The sequence below is a fragment of the Peromyscus eremicus genome, chromosome 14, assembly GCF_949786415.1.
Source record: "Peromyscus eremicus chromosome 14, PerEre_H2_v1, whole genome shotgun sequence".
Lineage (NCBI taxonomy): Eukaryota > Metazoa > Chordata > Mammalia > Rodentia > Cricetidae > Peromyscus > Peromyscus eremicus.
Window position 1 is genome coordinate 60,045,020 of NC_081430.1, and position 17,905 is coordinate 60,062,924.

A 17,905-nucleotide genomic window follows, 5' to 3' on the forward strand; every position below is an offset into this window, starting at 1 on the left:
TTAACACATAAACATATTTCTGGAAAATACAGATCCAACACCTAGATATAACTGCTTTGGACATGACCAGGGAAGGGTCGACTGGCCTTCCGAGATCTTAGGACCAATGCAACTTAGCCTGAGACCCCCACCTCAAGAGAAGTCTCATCAGCAAATGTTCTTATACTGTTTCGTTTTGTTTTGAGACAGAATCTCACTATGTAGCACTGGTTGTCCTGGAACTCACTCTGTAGACCAGGATGGCTTCAAGCTCAGAGATCCACCTGCCTCTGCTTCCCAAGTGCTGGGATTAAAGTCGTGCACCACCACCACCCAGCAGGAACAAATTCTTGAAATTAACAATTAGTTGTCACATAAAAAAAAGTTGGCAATACAGAAAAGATCATTTTGTCATTCAATTTAGTCATGGAATGTAATTTCTTTTGACTTTAACATTAAAAACATGAGCTGGAAAGAATGCTCATCAATTAAAGAGTATTTGCTGTTCTTACAGAAGACCTGAGTTTGATTCTCAGCACTCATGTTGGGCAGTTCTCATTACCACCTGTAATTCCAACTCCAGGGGATCCAATGCTCTCTAGACTTCATGGGCACCATACACACATCACCCCCACCCCCACATACACAAATAAATCTTTTAAAAAGTAATTTTAAAATAAAACATGAGCAGCTACTACTGCTACTTTTTATTTTTTTTAAAGACAGGGTCTCACTTGTAGCCATGGCTGGTATGTAACTCACTATGTAGACTAGGGTGGTCTTGAACTCACAAAGATACTTCTGCTTCTGCCTCCTGAGTGCTGGAATTAAAGGTGTGCATTACTACACTTACCTGCTACTACTACTTTTAATATATAACATATATGAGTGTTTGGCCTGAAGATATGTCTTCATGTACATTCCCAGTACTCAAAGAAGCCAAAAGAGGGAGTTAGTTCCCCAGGAAATGAGTTCATCATCTCTCCAGCCCCTATTGTTATTTTTAAAAGTCCCACTCTCCACTCCAAGTTACACACATGGGCATAGATATCTATCCTGGCAATTCTCCAAAAGGACAGGAAACTAACTGAACCATAAGCTTTTCTCTAATACCAAGGATATTTGAATTGTGTTCAATTCCACAGGCAAACAATCCATACAAAAAGATTAAAATTCGGCTCTCAAGTTTGTTTTCTTGTCACATCATAGCCAGACCTGCAGTACAATAGACAGGAAACACCATAACCCACACAAAACAAACTGCTACTTTGTATATAACATAAACTGGGTGCATTTTCAGGATCACTCTCTATTCATTTAGGAAAGTTTTACTGAGTTCAACCTGGCCCTGAGCCAGCTTCTAGACATATAAGGTCAGTAAAGCTGGCCTAAGTCTTAGTTCCTCACTGAATCTGAGACCTAAGAGAACAGAGAACCATAATGTGTAGCTGCCAAGTGCCGTGACATCCCATGGGAAGGAGCCCTGCTCTAGACTCCAGGATCAGGAAGGACTTCCCACAGGAAGCAACAAATAGGCTGGGCAGGAAAGGAGTTAGCCACGGACAGGAATGGGGGATTGGACAGGCAGTGTTCCAGTTGACAGAGAAGAGAGCAAACAGCAGCGGCAGGCAGGCGGCAAGGAGTCTGCCAAGATGGCCCTGTTAAGCACAGCAGTCTGGACAAACTGACCAGACAAGCAGCCACACCATGACATGGTTATCTACCCCACCTGTCTCACTCTGCACACTAATTCAGGACCTCCTCTCCAGTCTTCCTGCTAAATGGTCATCCTTTTACACTCTGATTTTATTCCTACCATTCTCTCATAACTTACAAAGAATAGAAAGTAAAACTCAAAATAATTCAGTGTGTTAGAATACACTAATTGAGGAATATTAGAACTAGGATGTCTCCCCAGACAGAGTAGGGCTAATAAAGTATTTCAGAGAGAAAAAGTAGCTTAATTATAACAGTACTGGCAATTAAAATGTTGATTAAATTATCCCTTCAAACTTTTCCTATACCTTAATTAGATCCTAAATCATTTAATCATTAATTATACTATTCCTAGTTGTTGGATAGACTCAAATGTTGTAGCAAACAAGAAAATTAGTTACCCAAAGACACCAATTAAAAAGAATCCTTACAAAAGGATAATGTAACATTTTCTTCACCTGTGAAAACTTGTCTTGTAAGTCCTTATCTAAAGCAATCTCTAAAGCAAAAATGTCTCTGAAATGAACTGACTCAAAACCATTAAGCATTCTGGAGCATGCCTGTAGCACTTGTCATATGCCAGATCTTGTGGGTTCTTCACACAGCAGCAGCTCACATAATCCTCCCCAAACACAACAAGGTTAGTACTATGGTGTATGAGGAAACTGACACAAGGAAATTAATTCACTCAAGATCACATTGTTAGGAAATGAGAGTCTTCCCCCGCCCCATTCTGTGTTCTCTCATTACTGCACTATCCTGATTAACAGTCTACAAATGTCAACGTAGATGTTAGCAACTGAAAAAAATTATAATAAAAGCTCTTCCAGACCCACCATAGTGGTATATACCTTTAATCCCAGCACTCAGGAAGCAGAGGAAGGTGGAGCACTGTGAGTTCGAAGCTAGCCTCGTCTATATAGCAAGTTCCAGGCCAGCCAAGGCAACATAAGGAGGCCCTATCTTAAAACAAACAAACAAACAAACAAACAAACAAACAAAAAACCTGCCCATCCAATCCTTGAGGAATTCAGCTATAGGACTGGTAGCATTCTCTGTACAGTTAGGGCTTTGGCCCTTTTACTTGAACCACAATCTGAAACCACACTGACCATCTGATAGCCACTAACCACATATGGCCACTGGGAACTTAAAAATGTGGTTAATATGAATTGAGATGGGTTTTATGTGTAAAAAATGTTCTGGAATTTAAGACTCAGTCTAAGAATGTAATATATCACTTACACTTTAATACTACATGTTGAAATGCTTTGGATATAATGGGTTAATTTCCCCGAATCTTCTTACTTTTCTGTTCAGCTCCTGGACACTGTAAAATTATACTTTTAGCTCCATCATGTGCTACGGCACACAGTAATCTAAATGCACCAGCGGTAGACATCACTGACAAGGTTTACTCTTCTGATGACTCAGGCAGGCATCATAAGGAGCTTAAGTACACCCTGTGTGATCTGTAATCATGCCTCAGGTACTAACAAGTCAGGCTGCCCCTTAGACCTCAGATTACAGCCTCCCAGCGTGCTGAAGCCATGTCATTGTATGACTTCCAGGCTGAGATGGAGCCCTGCAAATGTCTGTCTCTGGCTCCCTTGTTGCAGCACCCAAGCCTGAGAAGCTAGGTAAATTGGAGGGGTATGACACAAAAGAATGAAGATCCTATGAGGGTTCATGGGACTTTGACAACCATGTTGATGGCTCAGTGATCCTACTCTGTCTCACTACAAGAGACTCCTTTCTCCAACTCCAATCATACCAGCTTTAATTGGGAATTCTCAGTTCAGCTTAAAAGCCCTGCAACAGTAGTTTTAGTTTGAAAAGATAAGGTTTTGTGGATGGGCAGTGGTGATAGCTGTTGAACAATGAACACATTCACTGCCACTGAACTGGACAATCAAATGGTAGCTTGTATTTTACTACAATTATATATGTAATTGTATATAAAATATACATATATATTTATATATATAAAATTTAGAAGATCCTTTACTGGTTTTTCCTCAGGATCCTGACAACCCTGCTCCACCACCTCCACCTTCTTTCCTCATCCTTCTAGAACTCCTCTGAACTTCCCATGCCAATACAGAAGGTCCCAGAGATAGTTGTTACCAATTGCTCTGCAGCAGTTGCTACTTTGATGCTTGAATCTTTCAAATGGCATTTTTGTTTACATCCTACACGATGAGCTCACTTCAAGCAGGGCCAGACTCAGCATGTGATTAATGCATCCCAAAAGCTGTTCAGCTCACTCAGTAAACAAGAACTTACTGAACACCACTGGGGGCCTGCAATGTCCTCAGCACTAAGGACACTGCAACAAAAAAGGAAAACAGATCCCTGCTTTCCTGGAGTGCCCAGAGATAAACACCAGGCAGGCACTGTACTAAAGGAAGTAAAAAGCACAGTGAGGGAGGGGCATTTCCTGCGAGGTGGTCTGGGAGGTGCCATCTATCAGCTTCTATCAGAACCCGGGTGGGGTGCACTACTCTGGTTCTGTGTTGGGTCTGACTAACAGAAGAAATGCTAGACAAAAAAGACAAACTTTAATTTAACAAAAGGAAACTATGCTCTCTCTGTTCCATCAAACCAGGTAGATTTTACAGATTTTACAATCTTATTCTAGTGTCCCTCAGCACAAAGAACAGAAACATACTGTGAGTGGAATCTCAACTGTGCCCTATCTCCACAATGGTTCCTGGTTGCAGCAGAAAACATAAGAGCAAATGTTTACTGAGTGCTTATAATGAATATTGATACTCCAGCACCTGATAAGCCTTACAGCCACCTTAGGAAACATGATGTCATTAAACCCATTCTAAAGAGGAGGAAGATAAGACCCAAAGACATTACATAATCTATCCAAGGCCTCTGAAAAGTGAGTGGCAAAGCCAGAATCAGAAGCCACCATGGTTCTGAAGCCTAGCTGATAACTACTATGCTGTGTGGCTTTATATTAGTATTTCTCCAAATAGAGTCTGAGGTAAAAGGACTAGCTTGAGATACCCTGTCTTAAAAAAAAAAAAATAAGAAAAAGATGAATAGAACTGTTAGGTGCTTCAATATCAAGATGAAAAAGCCCCAGTCCAGCTCTGATCTGGGAAAGTTGGGTTAGTCATCTCAAGAAACTGACTGTGTCAAGGATAGCCCCAGCTTAGACTACTAGCAATAGTGGAGAGGGTGCCTGAGCTGGCTTACCCCAGTAATCAGATTGGTGAATACCTTACTGTCATCACAGAGTCTTTCTCCAGTAACTGATAGAAGCAGACACAGAGATGCAGAGCCAAACACCTGGCCAAGCTCCAGGAGTCCAGTGGAAGAGAGAGAAGAGGGATTCTATGAACAAAGGCATCAAGATCAAGACTTACAGAGACAACCAAACCAAATAGTGGGAACTCATGAAATTTAGACCAACACCAATGGAGTCTCCACGGCACTGGACTAGACCCTCTGCATAGGTGAGATAGTCGTGTAGCTTGATCTGCTTAAGGGGCCCCCTGGCAGTAGGATCAGGATCCATCCCTGGTGCATTAACTGGCTTTTTGGAGCCCACTACCTATGGTGGAACACCTCATACAGCCTTGAGGCAGAGGGTAGGGCTTAGATCTGCCTCTAGTAAATGTACCAGGCTCTGCTGACTCCCCATGGGAGGCCTTACCTTCTTGTAGGAGGGAATGGGGGAGGGTTGGGGCGGGGAGGCTGGATGGGCGGGAGGAAGAAAGGGGGGGGAATCTGTGATTGGTATGTAAAATGAATAAAAAAATTCTTAATTAAAAAAAAGAAAGAAAGAAAAACTGACCGTGTAAACTAGGAAGTACAAGGTAAGGTATACAGTGCAGTACAGATGCCCAGGCAGGAACCCTTTATGCCAAACACATAGCATGAAAAGATACTTAATCTAAAAGGAGAGACTTGTTTACCTGATACATTTACTTGACCTTCAGATTTAAGAGTAACATCTTTCTGGACTAGGCAACATCTCAAAGAGCCAAATCAAAACTCTCCCTCCTCACAGCCCTTTTACACTACTGCTTGAGTATTCTCTATCTTAAAGGAAGGACAAACCCAGCTGCTGAAGCAATAAGCCTGTTATCCTCAACTCCAGTCACTGTACTTCCTTCCTTTCTCACACACATACATGCACACACACTCACACAAGCACTCAGACTCATACTCGGTTAGGAACTCCTTCTGGTCCTCAAGGCATGTCTGAGTCAACCGGTCTCTTAACTGATCTTATTACTTTTTTTTCTCAAGGAACTTTTTATATAAAGTATTAAATTTTATTTATTTTTGTGACGGTAGATGGGAGAGGAGTTGTGTGTGAGTGCCACAGCACAACTTGGGAAGTTAGTTCTCTCCTTCCACCATGGGGGTCTTAGGGATCAAACTCAGATCTTCAGGCTTGGTGGCAAGTGCTTTACCCTCTGAGCCCCTCATTTGGCACACTGTCTCTTTCTTTCCCTCTTTCTCCACACACCTTCTACCCTCTACTGGCTCCAGAAGTACTCCTCTATAGTTTCTCAGCCTTTTGACTGAGATCAAGCATAAAATGTATCCTTCTACCATGGAAATCTGACTGCATTGCTTCACTTCCTGAAAGTGAATCAGGCCCAAACTCTGCTCTTACAGGCACATAGGCACCCATACACACTCCCAATGTGATGTGACACTCTGCATGTCATTTCTTCTTCATTCAACACACGTTCACTGAACACCAAACACGTGTGAGTCACTGGGTGAGGCAAGGGCACAACAGAAAACAAAATGAAACTATTCCTGCTCTCCTCTCCTGAGAGGCAGAAGGGAACCAGACACAAATGTTTAGGGCTGCAACTGCAACAGGTACAAGTTGGGCATTCTATCCAAAAACCTAAACTCCAAAGTGCTCCAAAATTGAAAACTGAACATCAGCATGAAGCCACAAGTGAAAAATTCCATACCTGACTCGTGAAAGATCTATTGAAACATTGGTGCATTAAAAATATCAGATAGAATTACCTTCAGTCTACAGGTATGATGCATATAAAACAACAAATCTTGTTAAACCTGAGCTCGATTTCCAAGTCTTATATATATGGAAATATTCCAAAATCCAGCTGAATAAAAGCTAAATTTGAAACTCTGGTCAGAAGCATTTCAGATAAGGGATTCTCACTGTAGTGCAAAGACACACCAGGTAAAATACTCTGAAAGAGAGAGCTGCCACACTGTGTCGCCTTGTCATACTCTAAAACCACTGAATTATACATGTTAAAAGTGGTATGTAAATTATATTCTCTCTCACCTAAAAAAGAAAAACACCTGCACAACCACAATGGTTTCACAGGTTTCCACTGCTATGATAAAACGCCATAACCAAAAGCAACTTAGGGATGAAATTGAGCTTAGAGTTCAGAATCCATCATGAAGGGAAGTTAAGGTAAGCACTCAAGGAAGGAACCTGTAGGCAGGAACTGAAGCAGAAGATCATGGAGGAATGTTACTTACTAGCTTGCTCTCCATAGCTTGCTCAGCCTGCTTTCTTATACAACTCAGGACCACCTGCTTAAGGTTGACACTGTCCACAGTGGGCTGCCCCCCCCCAAATCATATATTAAGAAAATGCCCTACTGCCTTGCCTACAGGCCAATCTGATGGAGGCATTCTTTTAAACTGAGGTTCCCTTTTCCCAAACAACCCCAGCCTGTGTCAAGTTGATAAAGAACTAACCAGCATAGCAGGTAAAATCACTCATTCTGTAAGCCTGAGGACCTGAGTGTGATACCCGGAGCCCACAGTGGAAGAAAAGAATGACTCTGGAAAGCTGTCCTCTGAATGCCACACGCACATAGTCTCCTATTTTCATATTCATCTCCTCTCTCTCTCTCTCTCTCTCTCTCTCTCTCTCTCTCTCTCTCTCACACACACACACACACACACACACACACACACACAATTAAAAATTACAATAACAAACATACACACACGAACCACAGCAAGCTGAATGCCTCTGAGCATTTACTACATACCAGGTACCTTTTATGTAAGTTAGAAGATCCTACCAACCCTAAAGGTTACCATTATCTTTAACTTAGGAAATAAAGGAACTGAACACAGTGGTGCACACATTTGATCCCTGCATTTGGGAGGCAGAGGCAGGTGAGTTTGAGGCCAGCCTGGTCTACATGGTATGTTCCAGGATAGCAAAAGCTAAATATAACAGAGAGACCATCTTAAAAAAAAAAGGAAATAAGGAGTCAAGTAAATTTACCCAAGACCACAGAGCTAACTCACTGCTCCAGTGAAGTCATCTTAGCAATGTCTGCAGCTTAGAATTACTTAAGGACACTAAGGAGACCATGTTGCACTTCCTATAACAGAAATTTGCTCCCCGAAATTGGCCTTTAAGATGCTATTACACCAGTAATATCAGCCACTCTCCCTCTTCACTCCTCATAAATACCATCTCCTTCCTATCTGAGTCTCCCAAATATTCCTTCATTCACTTTGCTCTAGTCACAGGCCTCCCTGTGTGGCCAGCATACAGGGTACTCCTACCACATGGCCTTTGCATCTGCTTGAACTATGATGACAATCATGGCATATGGTATCAGTCATGGCTGTGCCAAATCTTCAATTAACATTTCCTCTAAGCTGGGCAATGGTGGCACATGACTTTAATCCCAGCACTCAGAAGGCAGAGGCAGAAGGATCTCTGAGTTTCAGGCCAGCCTGATCTACAGGGCAAGTTCCAGGACAGCTGGAGTAGTTACACAGAGAAACCCTATCTCAAAAAAACAACCAATCAAACACTTCCTCTAAATATACCAACAACAGCAACAGCACCCTGCACTGAAGTGCATTCATATTTCAGATGTCATTTACTAACCCTAACAAAACTGCCACTCATTTTTCAGGTCTTTTATAGTTCTTCATGATGTCACCATGCATTTTTATTTTATAAAACCTTGTAGCAGCAGCTTTTGCTTATCAATTAGTACACAAAACAGTCATAAAGCTATCTTTGCAGCAAAATAAAGCAAGGCAATCAAGCCAAGAAAGTGTCATAATAGAACCTGATTACACTAGTCCTTGGGCCCCAGGGGCAGAGTTTGTGGAATAACTATGGCAACAGCACTTCAAGGCACCCAAATCCCACCACACTTTGCTGAGAAACTATTCTCCATCTGGGCAAACACACACAAAGATGCATGTTGACAACTAGTTATGTAACTTTAACATAATAGCCCAGTGATATTTTAAGCTCCTATCATCTTTAAAATCCTTAGTAACTACAAAGCATATATGTGGTCATCCACTGCAGGATGTTAAGAAAGGAAGCTGACACAAACATAATGCAAGGCAGAGAAAACTATCACTTCTTATAAGAAAATTCGCCTTAGGATTTTTTAATATTAAGCTCCATTTGACACAAGCATAAAAGGAAAAAGCCTTTTTGCCAAATTCCATTTACCAGCACCTCTGGCAACATGCTTTGACCATGGCAAACTCCTCAGTGCCTGGCACAAAGACTAGGAGCAGAGCTGTCTGAGTCAGATCCTTTGTTTTTAGACCTTGCCTCACCACTTATTAGCCTGAAGAACTTGGCCGAGTTTCCTTACCTCTTAAACGTCAGCTCTCTGCACACAGACATCAGCACCAAGTCTGCCACACTGCCTTAGCACATAAGGACAAACACCGTTTGTCGAGAGCGCACAGTCACGAAACTGAACTGTAGTCGCAAAGCTTCTGGGCTGAAGCAGAGCCTGAAGAAGAGTTCTCCACCTAAGACTATTTTGTGTTCAGAAAAATGGCATTGGTGGCTTTTATACAAAACATTTTTGGATCACTGAGGTGGTGCTTCTCATTTTATATATCTGTGAATAGTCCAGAAATACATTATTTTTAAGTCATCTTATATGTATAATTTTATTTGAAAGGAACAAGAATTTTAAAAACCCTGTCCAGTCCTAAGTGTTATTTACTCATTAGAGTAAAAAGTCAAGCTTATTGAGCAATCAACTAAATAATTAACAACAGCATCACACATCTGAGTTCTCCCTATCTGCCCCATTATACAGAGTTCCCTGAAACTAGGTTGCCATGCAAGAGTTAGGATGCCTTGGTCTTTAATGTGGCCAAATGAATGTCACCTTCATGAAAGTTTCTGCTCTAAATGAACTACCAGACCAATCACAAATACTTGGAAATTACCAAGTCCAAGTCATTTGACAGATGAGAAGCTGAGGTCACAAACTATTAAGTCAAAAAGTCACATAATTACCAAGTGGGGAGTTAGAACCCAAGTCTCCCATATTTCCCATTCAGTGTTCTATCACCTATGTGGCAGTGGATAGTGTACAAGGAGAAAGCCCTTCTCTGTATCTTAAAATAGTTCTACATAGTTGGGAAGAAAAAAAACATTCACTGAAAACTTGAAACGTTTGTTTAATGAGAGCTAAATATAACCACAAACGAGCATAACCCCATACCTCACAGTGAGCATGCTGAAAGGGTTCCCAGAGCAAATTCAATGGAACCAGCTAGTGAGAAGCGACAGTTCAGCAGAGGTAAGGAGCCCCAGGGCTAACATCACCACCAAAGCATCCTCCTCACACAGAACACACTTCAAAGCTGCAACATTTCCTGTTAGCTTCCTTTTGGAAGGGGAAAAGCAGCTTTAGTTGCATTCCCTTGGTATATTCCATCCCTTTAAAAAGCTTTACCAGCTCCCAAATGTCACTCTTTCAACAAACACAACGAAGTCCATTTTCATCTACTCCATGCTCTAAACAAGGCTTCCATTTTTAACTAAAAATTCTTATTTCTATTCAAGTTGTGTAGGTATGGCCTTTATGTTATCAAGCCCAACTGCATATTAGGGTATTCTTTAAATATCCCCTTTCCCTTAGGCAAACATTAAAAAAGTTCTGTTGTTCCTAATTTATGTGTATGAGTATTTGCCTGAATGTATGTCTGTGTACCACATGCACGCCTGGTAACCACAGAGATCTGAAAAAGGTGTTAGAGCTCCTGAAACTAGAGTTACAGTTGGGAGCTTCTACTTGGGTTCTGGAGATCAAACACGGTCCTCTAGAGAAACAGCCAGTGCTTTTAACAGATAAGCCATCTCTCCAGAGTCAGTCAGTCAGTCAGTCTGTCTGTCTGTCTGTCTCTCTCTCTCTCTCTCTCTGGTTTGAGGCAGGGTTTCTCTGTGTAGTTTTGGTGCCTGTCCTGGATCTCACTCTGTAGACCAGGCTGGCCTCGAACTCACAGAGATCCGCCTGGCTCTGCCTCCCGAGTGCTGGGATTAAAGGAGTGAGCCAGCGCCACCACCGCCACCACCACCCGGCTATCTCCAGTCTCTTAAGCAAACTTTTTTGGGGGACAGGATACAAAATTGTTTTCTTTTTTATTGAAAAGAATTTTTTATACAATATATTTTGATCATGTTTTCCCCTCCTCCAATTCCTCTCATATCAATCCTTCCCACCTTCCTATCTACCCAACTTTGTTCTTTTCTCTTTCAACAACAAAACACACACATACACACACACACACACACACACACACACACACACACACACATACACACACCCCTAGCTCAAAAAAATGAAAACCAGCCGGGCGGTGGTGGCGCATGCCTTTAATCCCAACACTTTGGAGGCAGAGCCAGGCGGATCTCTGTGAGTTCGAGGCCAGCCTGGGCTACCAAGTGAGTTCCAGGAAAGGCGCAAAGCTACACAGAGAAACCCTGTCTCGAAAAACAAAACAAAACAAAACAAAACAAAACAAAAAATGAAAACCAAATCAAGCAAGCAAAAGACCAGTAAAACAACAACAACAAAAAAAGTCCACAAAAACACCATCAAGTTTTGTATTGGCTAACTACTGAGTGTGGGGCCTGCCTTGAAGTGTGGTTGATATAACCCAGTGAGACTCCACTGGTAAAAAACTGATTTTCCCTTTGTCAGAAAGTATCAACTACAAGTGGCTTCTTAGTTAGAGGTAGAACCCCGTGTGTCCACTTGGTCCTCTCAGTGCTGGGACCGTCTGGTTTGTACTTACGTAGGTCTTAGTGTCTGCTGCCAGTCTGTGATTTCGTATGTGCATCAGCCCTGATGTGTCAGGAAAACACCCATTCCTTGGTGCTATCCATCACCTCTTTCTGCCTCCTCTTCTACATAAATGCCTGAGCCCTGCGTGGAAGGGTTTGATGAGAACATCCCATTTAGGAATGAGTGCACTAGTGCCTCTGTCTCGCTCTGCACACTGTCCAGTTGAGTGTTAATTTCCCACCAACTGCAAACAGAAGCTTCTCTGATGTGGATTGAGTGAGGCACTGATCTATGAATACAGCAGTATGTTATTAGAAGCTATTATATTGCTGTTCCTTTAACAGAATAATAGTAGATTTTCCCCTAGGCCTGCGACCTATCTAGTCTCAGGCTCTTAGCCACTTTACGAGTGTCAGGTAAGGGTTTCATTTCATGGAGTGGGCCTAGTAGGTGGTTAATCTCCTAACGTATATCTTGCAGGCAGGTCACTGTTGTAGGTCTCAGGGATTGTAGCTAGGTGATACTGATGATCACCTTTCTCTTCCAGTAGCATGTAGAGTACCTTCCAGTACCAGGAATGCTTGTCAGTAGGAGTAAAGCTTCTAGTTAGGCACCAGCTCAACTTCTCCATGTTCTAAGATGTGTTGTTTTCAGCAATAGGGCTTTCCCATCAAATTGTGGAGAGTAACCAATAGCCTTGGCAACAGCCTGTGCTGTTTGGGGCTTTCCATGGGGTCCCTTTGGCCAACAACTAAACAAGATGTAACCTGCTCCTGGCACAGGAGGTTTTACTTGGTGGCATAAGATGTCTAGTTGGAGCACTGTCCATTTAGATTACTTTCATGTATGTCTGTATTTTAGGAAGCTTCTAGAGTAGTAGTACGTTTCCATATGGTTTCTCAAATGGCCTTTGGTGTTAGTGGTCACTCTCCATAGTCCGTTCTTTACTCTTTTCTGCCTTCCCTCTCCCTACTTAATCCTTCTCGTTTCCCCATGTCTCTCCATAATTCTATTTCCCCGTGTTTGGGAGATCCTCTCCTCCCTCCGTAGGTACCTAACTTCTGTGGATTGTAGCACACTTATTGAAAGATTAAAGCTAACATCCGGATACAAGAGAAAAAATACAGTATTTGTCTTTTAGGGTCAGGGTTACTTCTATTGGTATGATCTTTTTTCTAGCTCCATCCATTTACCTGAAAATTTCAGAATATCAATTTTCTTAACAGCTAAATATTAGTCTATTGTGTAAATTTTCATTATCCATTAATCAGTTGATGGACATCTAGGCTGTTTCCAATTTCTGGCTATTATGAATAGAGCAGCAATGAACATGGATGAGTAAATATCTTTGTAGTAGGATATAGAGTCTTTTGGGTATATTAGACAAAATATTTTTAAAGAGTATTTTATTGACAGAAAAATGACTAGTGATACTGGAACATAATACAATTTTTATAAGGGAAAATTTCAAAATTTAACTTTAAAAGTAGGAAGTTGCCAGGTGTAGTGGTGTACATCTTTAGTTCCAACACTTGGGAGGCAGGGGCAAGTGAATTTCTATGAGTTTGAGGCCAGCCTGGTCTACATAGTGAGTTCTAGGCCAGCCAAAGCTACATGATAGGACCATATATCACACCAAAAACCACTACATACACACAAAAAGTAGAAAGTAACAATTTTTGTTTTATTTTCTGAAACAGGGTCTCTCTATGTAACTCTGGCTGTCTTGGACCTCACTAAATAGCCCAGGCTGGCCTCAAACTCACAGAGATCATCTTGCCTCTGCTTCTACCTCCCAAGTGCTGGGGTTAAAGTCTTGGGTTTATGTAATAAGCAGACAGATGATTCTTACAAAGACATGTCAGATGAGAACTTGGCCAGATATTCTTCATTAATTTTCAGCAGCTCAGATCCGGTGCAGTGTTAAAGCATCTGATCAGCTAAAAGTCACCACAGACCAGCACTGCACATTTACCAGGTTTCAAATCTGCACTGCCCAACCTGGTATCTATCTACATGGAACAGTAAACACCTGAAATGTGCTGGTCCACCCCAAGTGTGCTGTAAATGTGTACTTTCAAGGGATTCACACAAAGTTTAGTTAAAAAAGAAAAAGTCAGCTGGGCAGTGGTGGCGCACGCCTTTAATCCCAGCACTGGGGAGGCAGAGCCAGGCGGATCTCTGTGAGTTCGAGGCCAGCCTGGTCTACTGAGCGAGATCCAGGAAAGGTGCAAAGCTACACAGAGAAACCCTGTCTCGGAAAAACCAAAAAAAAAAAAAAGAAAAAAAAAAAAGAAAAAGACTCGGAAGGCGAAGGCAAAGGCAGACAGATCTGAGTTAGAAGACAGCCTGATCTACAGAGAACAGCCAGGGTTACACAGAGAAACTCTCTCTGAAAGACAACAACAAAAAGCCCACCATCATCACATTGGTGACAATTTTTAGGGATAGATTTTTAAAATTATAGTTCAGGTGACCAGTGACATGGCTCAGTGGATGACAATCTGAGTTTGATCCCTGAGACTCACTTGGTGGAAGGAGAGAACCTTCTTTTATAAGTTGTCTTCTGATGTGTATACTTAATGGTGATACCGCGCATATACACATACAACAAATAAATGTAATTTAAAAATTACAATTCAGAAAAAAAATCAGTTAACAAAAAGATATGACAAGAAATACTTTGTTTTGTTAATTTTTACTACAACTAGGATATCTATCTATCTATCTATCTATTTATTTATTTATTTATTTATTTATTTATGGGGGGGTAGTTGAGACACGGTTTCTCTGTGTAACAGCCCTAGCTATCCTGGAACTCGATTTGTAGATTTGTAGACCAGGCTGGCCTTGAACTCACAGGGATCCACCTGCCTCTGCCTCTGCCTCTGCCTCTGCCTCCTAAGCGCTGGGATTAAAAGCGTGTGCCACCATGCCCGGCCTTAACCAGGATATTTTAAATTGCATTTGATCCTAATGTGTATTACATTCTGTCTAACAGTTCTGCTGCTTTGTATAAGCACAAAATAAGAACCAATTTTTCTTTGATGATTCACCATGATGATAGACACCAAATATATACTAAAGCCAGAAAAATCACATTTCCACTTTGGATACATAGTGTAAGATAGTATCAAGAAAGGAAGGTATGTTCTTAAAAGTTCTATTGACGTTACAAGCATCTTCACCTGTGTTAAAGGAAGGACTCAATCCTACAAGTAGTATTTTTAGATATAAAGAAGGAAATACAAAAGTAAAAGACACAAAAGAGAGGTTAAGAAAAATACCATCTGTTTCTCAAAGTATCTTAAAACAAAAGGAGTGTTAAATTCATAAATATCTGCTTAAAAAACACTATTTGAGTTTTTGAAATAAATATCTCAATCCCCAGGCTAAACAAACTTCTTAAAAACAGAGTATGTTACCATAGACTGGAAACTCCAATCACCTGAATAGAAGTAAAAATGTCTGAGCTAACATATGGAAAAGGTAATCCAGGTTTCCTAACAGGGCATTTATAATTAAACACCACACAATGATAAAACTTGCCAAATATTTCATAATCTTCAATATTATAGTGTAAAAACATTATCACCATAACTACCAAGTCTTAGCTGAAACTGCTTTCAAAATTCCAAAATACCACAATACCTTTTCAACATTCAGCCAGTAAGAAAAAGGAGGAAATAAATGCTCAAGTATATCTTGAAGAGACTGAAATTACAAATTGAAAACTGAAAGCCATATTAAAAATATGGCATGTCACTGTGTTTAAAACTTTTGAAAAACATCCTGGTTGATCTTCGGGATCACGATTCAAATACTGACAGGTTTTGTTTTAAATCCGTATTTTAGAGGTAATTTCAGGCTCAGACCTCGACTCTTTCAAGGTCACATTGCTAAAAAAGTATCAGAACAATTATTTGACCCCAGATCTTCTGATGCTCATTTAATGTTCTTTCCATTACAAGACAACTGTTTAGAATTAAACAAGCCTAACACCAAAGGTTTTAAGGATCAAGCAGGTCAAATCTTAAAACCCCACAAACACCAGGAGTTGGAATTAGTTCAAAAAGGGGAGAACAGATTATCAGAAACAGGAAATTATTTGAAAGGGGGGTATGTAAGTTAATGAGCTCGGGTGCAGCACAGCAGAACGACAGTATTCAAGTAAACATGCAGAGACTATACTTTCCCTCTGAAACGTGATCTTTCACATAGACTTAAATTTTTTTTGTGGATCTGGGGGCATATAAACTCAGTGGTAGAGCACAGGCCTAGCCACGTAAAGCTCAGGTTTGATCCCCAGCACTTCCAAAACAACCGAGCAACAAAAAAGAGTGTGTGTTACTTTATGTCTGAGAATTTTACTCAATAGACACTCAAAAAACAGTACGTCCTACTGGGTACAACCCATCTCACGTTTTCATTAATCGCGACGTACATACTTCACAAAAAGCCTATTAAAAAAAAAAAACAAAAAACAAAAAACAAAAAAACGAGAATTCAGCATCCAGCGCCGCTTGGATCGCAGGTAAAGGAAAAGGCAGGGAGGGTGGCAACCCCAAAGCAGAGCGTCTTCCTGGCCAAAAGCATCCTTGAGAGCAGGACAAAGGCTCCGGCGACACACAACCGGCTCAGCCTTCAGGTCATAGGGACATCACGCCAGGTGGAGCAAATGTACCCATGGGGAAGCCTGGGCAAGGGGACTCCTAAGATGGCTCTCTATATTCATGCACGGCGTGCGTTCCAACCAGTGCAAGGGAAACGTGGATCCCGAGCGTGGGAACACCGCACCCGGGTGCCGTCGCCACGGGCTCCCAAGTCGCCAAGAGGAAATCGAGGCACGGGTGGCTCGCCGGGGGGGGGGGCCAAACACGGCGGCCGCAGCCCCGCGCAGCCCGCAGCTCTGCGGAGGCCGCGCACCGGGTCCCGCGACCCCGCCCACGCTCGCCCGCTCGCTGACAGCCGCCGCCCCCACCTGCCCCTCGGCCTGCCCGCCCTGCGCGCCCGCCCGCCGCTTCCTCCCTGACCAGCCCGCCTCGCGCGGGGGCCGGGGAACGCGGCGCCGCCGCCCGCACCCACCGGCATCATCGCGGCGCCGTCCGCTGCGCCCTCGCCGCCTGACAGGACGCCGCTCCGGCCGCCTCACAGGCCGCGCACCCGCGGCGGCGCCCTGCGGCCCGGCTGCGGCGAGGCGGCGGCTGCGGAGAGCCGCGCAGCCCTCGCCCGTCCTGTCGCGCCGCCCCGCGTGCCGCGTCGCCGTCCCTCAGCCGCCGCCGCCTCTGCCGAAGCCGGCCGCCTTCCGCCACCCGCTCGGCTCACCCTGCAGGCTGCGTAGGCCCCGCCCCGCGCGTCGCCCCCCCTCCGCCTACGCCACCTCTGATTGGTCTCATGGAGGGGGGGGCGAGGTGAGGGGGCGGGGCGTCTCCTCCGCGGCCAGGTGAGAGCGCGCTCGTGCGCGTCCGCGCTCCAGGCGGCGGGGGAGGGGCGCGCGCTGCGGACGCCGGCCCCGCCCCCTCTCCTGCCAGTAGACTGAGTGGGCGTTGGGGCGCTGAGGGACCCTGGAACCCTGAGACGGCGGGACTTCGGCTCAGGGTCACCTCGGACGAATGGAAAAGGAAGGGCAGAGAGGGAAAGGCGGGCGGGGTCTCGCAGAGTCGCAACCGGCGGGGACTCGAACCTGAGCTCGGGAGGCCAGCGGCGAGCCGGCCGCCGACCTCTGACTGTCGCACGCCCCCCGGGGTGACGAGCGCCCCGTAAGGCTGCACGCGGAGCCTCTGAGGCGGGCGCAGGGGGCCCCTCTACACCAGCAGACCACATACCGCTCCATGCCATGGGCCCCGCGCCCACCGCAGCCTGAGCCACTCCGGTCTTCCCGGACACAACACACAGGTCCTCGGCCTCCGCCCTTCACATGAGCCATTCCTCGCCCCTAGGGCCCGTGCCCACCTGTGTCGGTGTCCTTGGAGATCCCGCTGGAACGTCCCCGGGCAGGGTCCAGTCTGTATCTTCAGGGTCCACGTCTGCCCTTAGAACGCTGTCTCCCATGTCACTTGGGCCTCCAGCCTGGGAGCCTGAGTGACAGGCTCCAGAGCAGACCCTCAGCAGAGGCTGCCGGGCGGGCAGGCACCCGTGCTGAGCGCTCCACATTG

The 17,905-nt window shown here is 43.9% G+C and overlaps 1 protein-coding gene across 2 annotated transcripts in view; it reads right to left on the reverse strand.

Annotated features, from left to right (window-relative positions):
* The window catches only part of Ppp1r13b (protein phosphatase 1 regulatory subunit 13B), an 85,924-nt gene extending 68,232 nt beyond the window's left edge, over positions 1–17,692 (reverse strand). The window contains exon 1 of one of the 2 annotated variants that reach the window (XM_059279888.1): positions 17,576–17,692. Coding sequence is in view for 1 of the 2 variants with exons in the window: in XM_059279887.1 (XP_059135870.1) it covers positions 16,836–16,844 (9 nt within the window). In the remaining variant the exon portion in view is untranslated. Of the gene's footprint in view, positions 1–16,835; positions 16,948–17,575 lie in introns of those variants that run through there. The other variant, XM_059279887.1, reaches the window with a different exon arrangement.
* Positions 17,693–17,905: the final 213 nt, after the last annotated feature.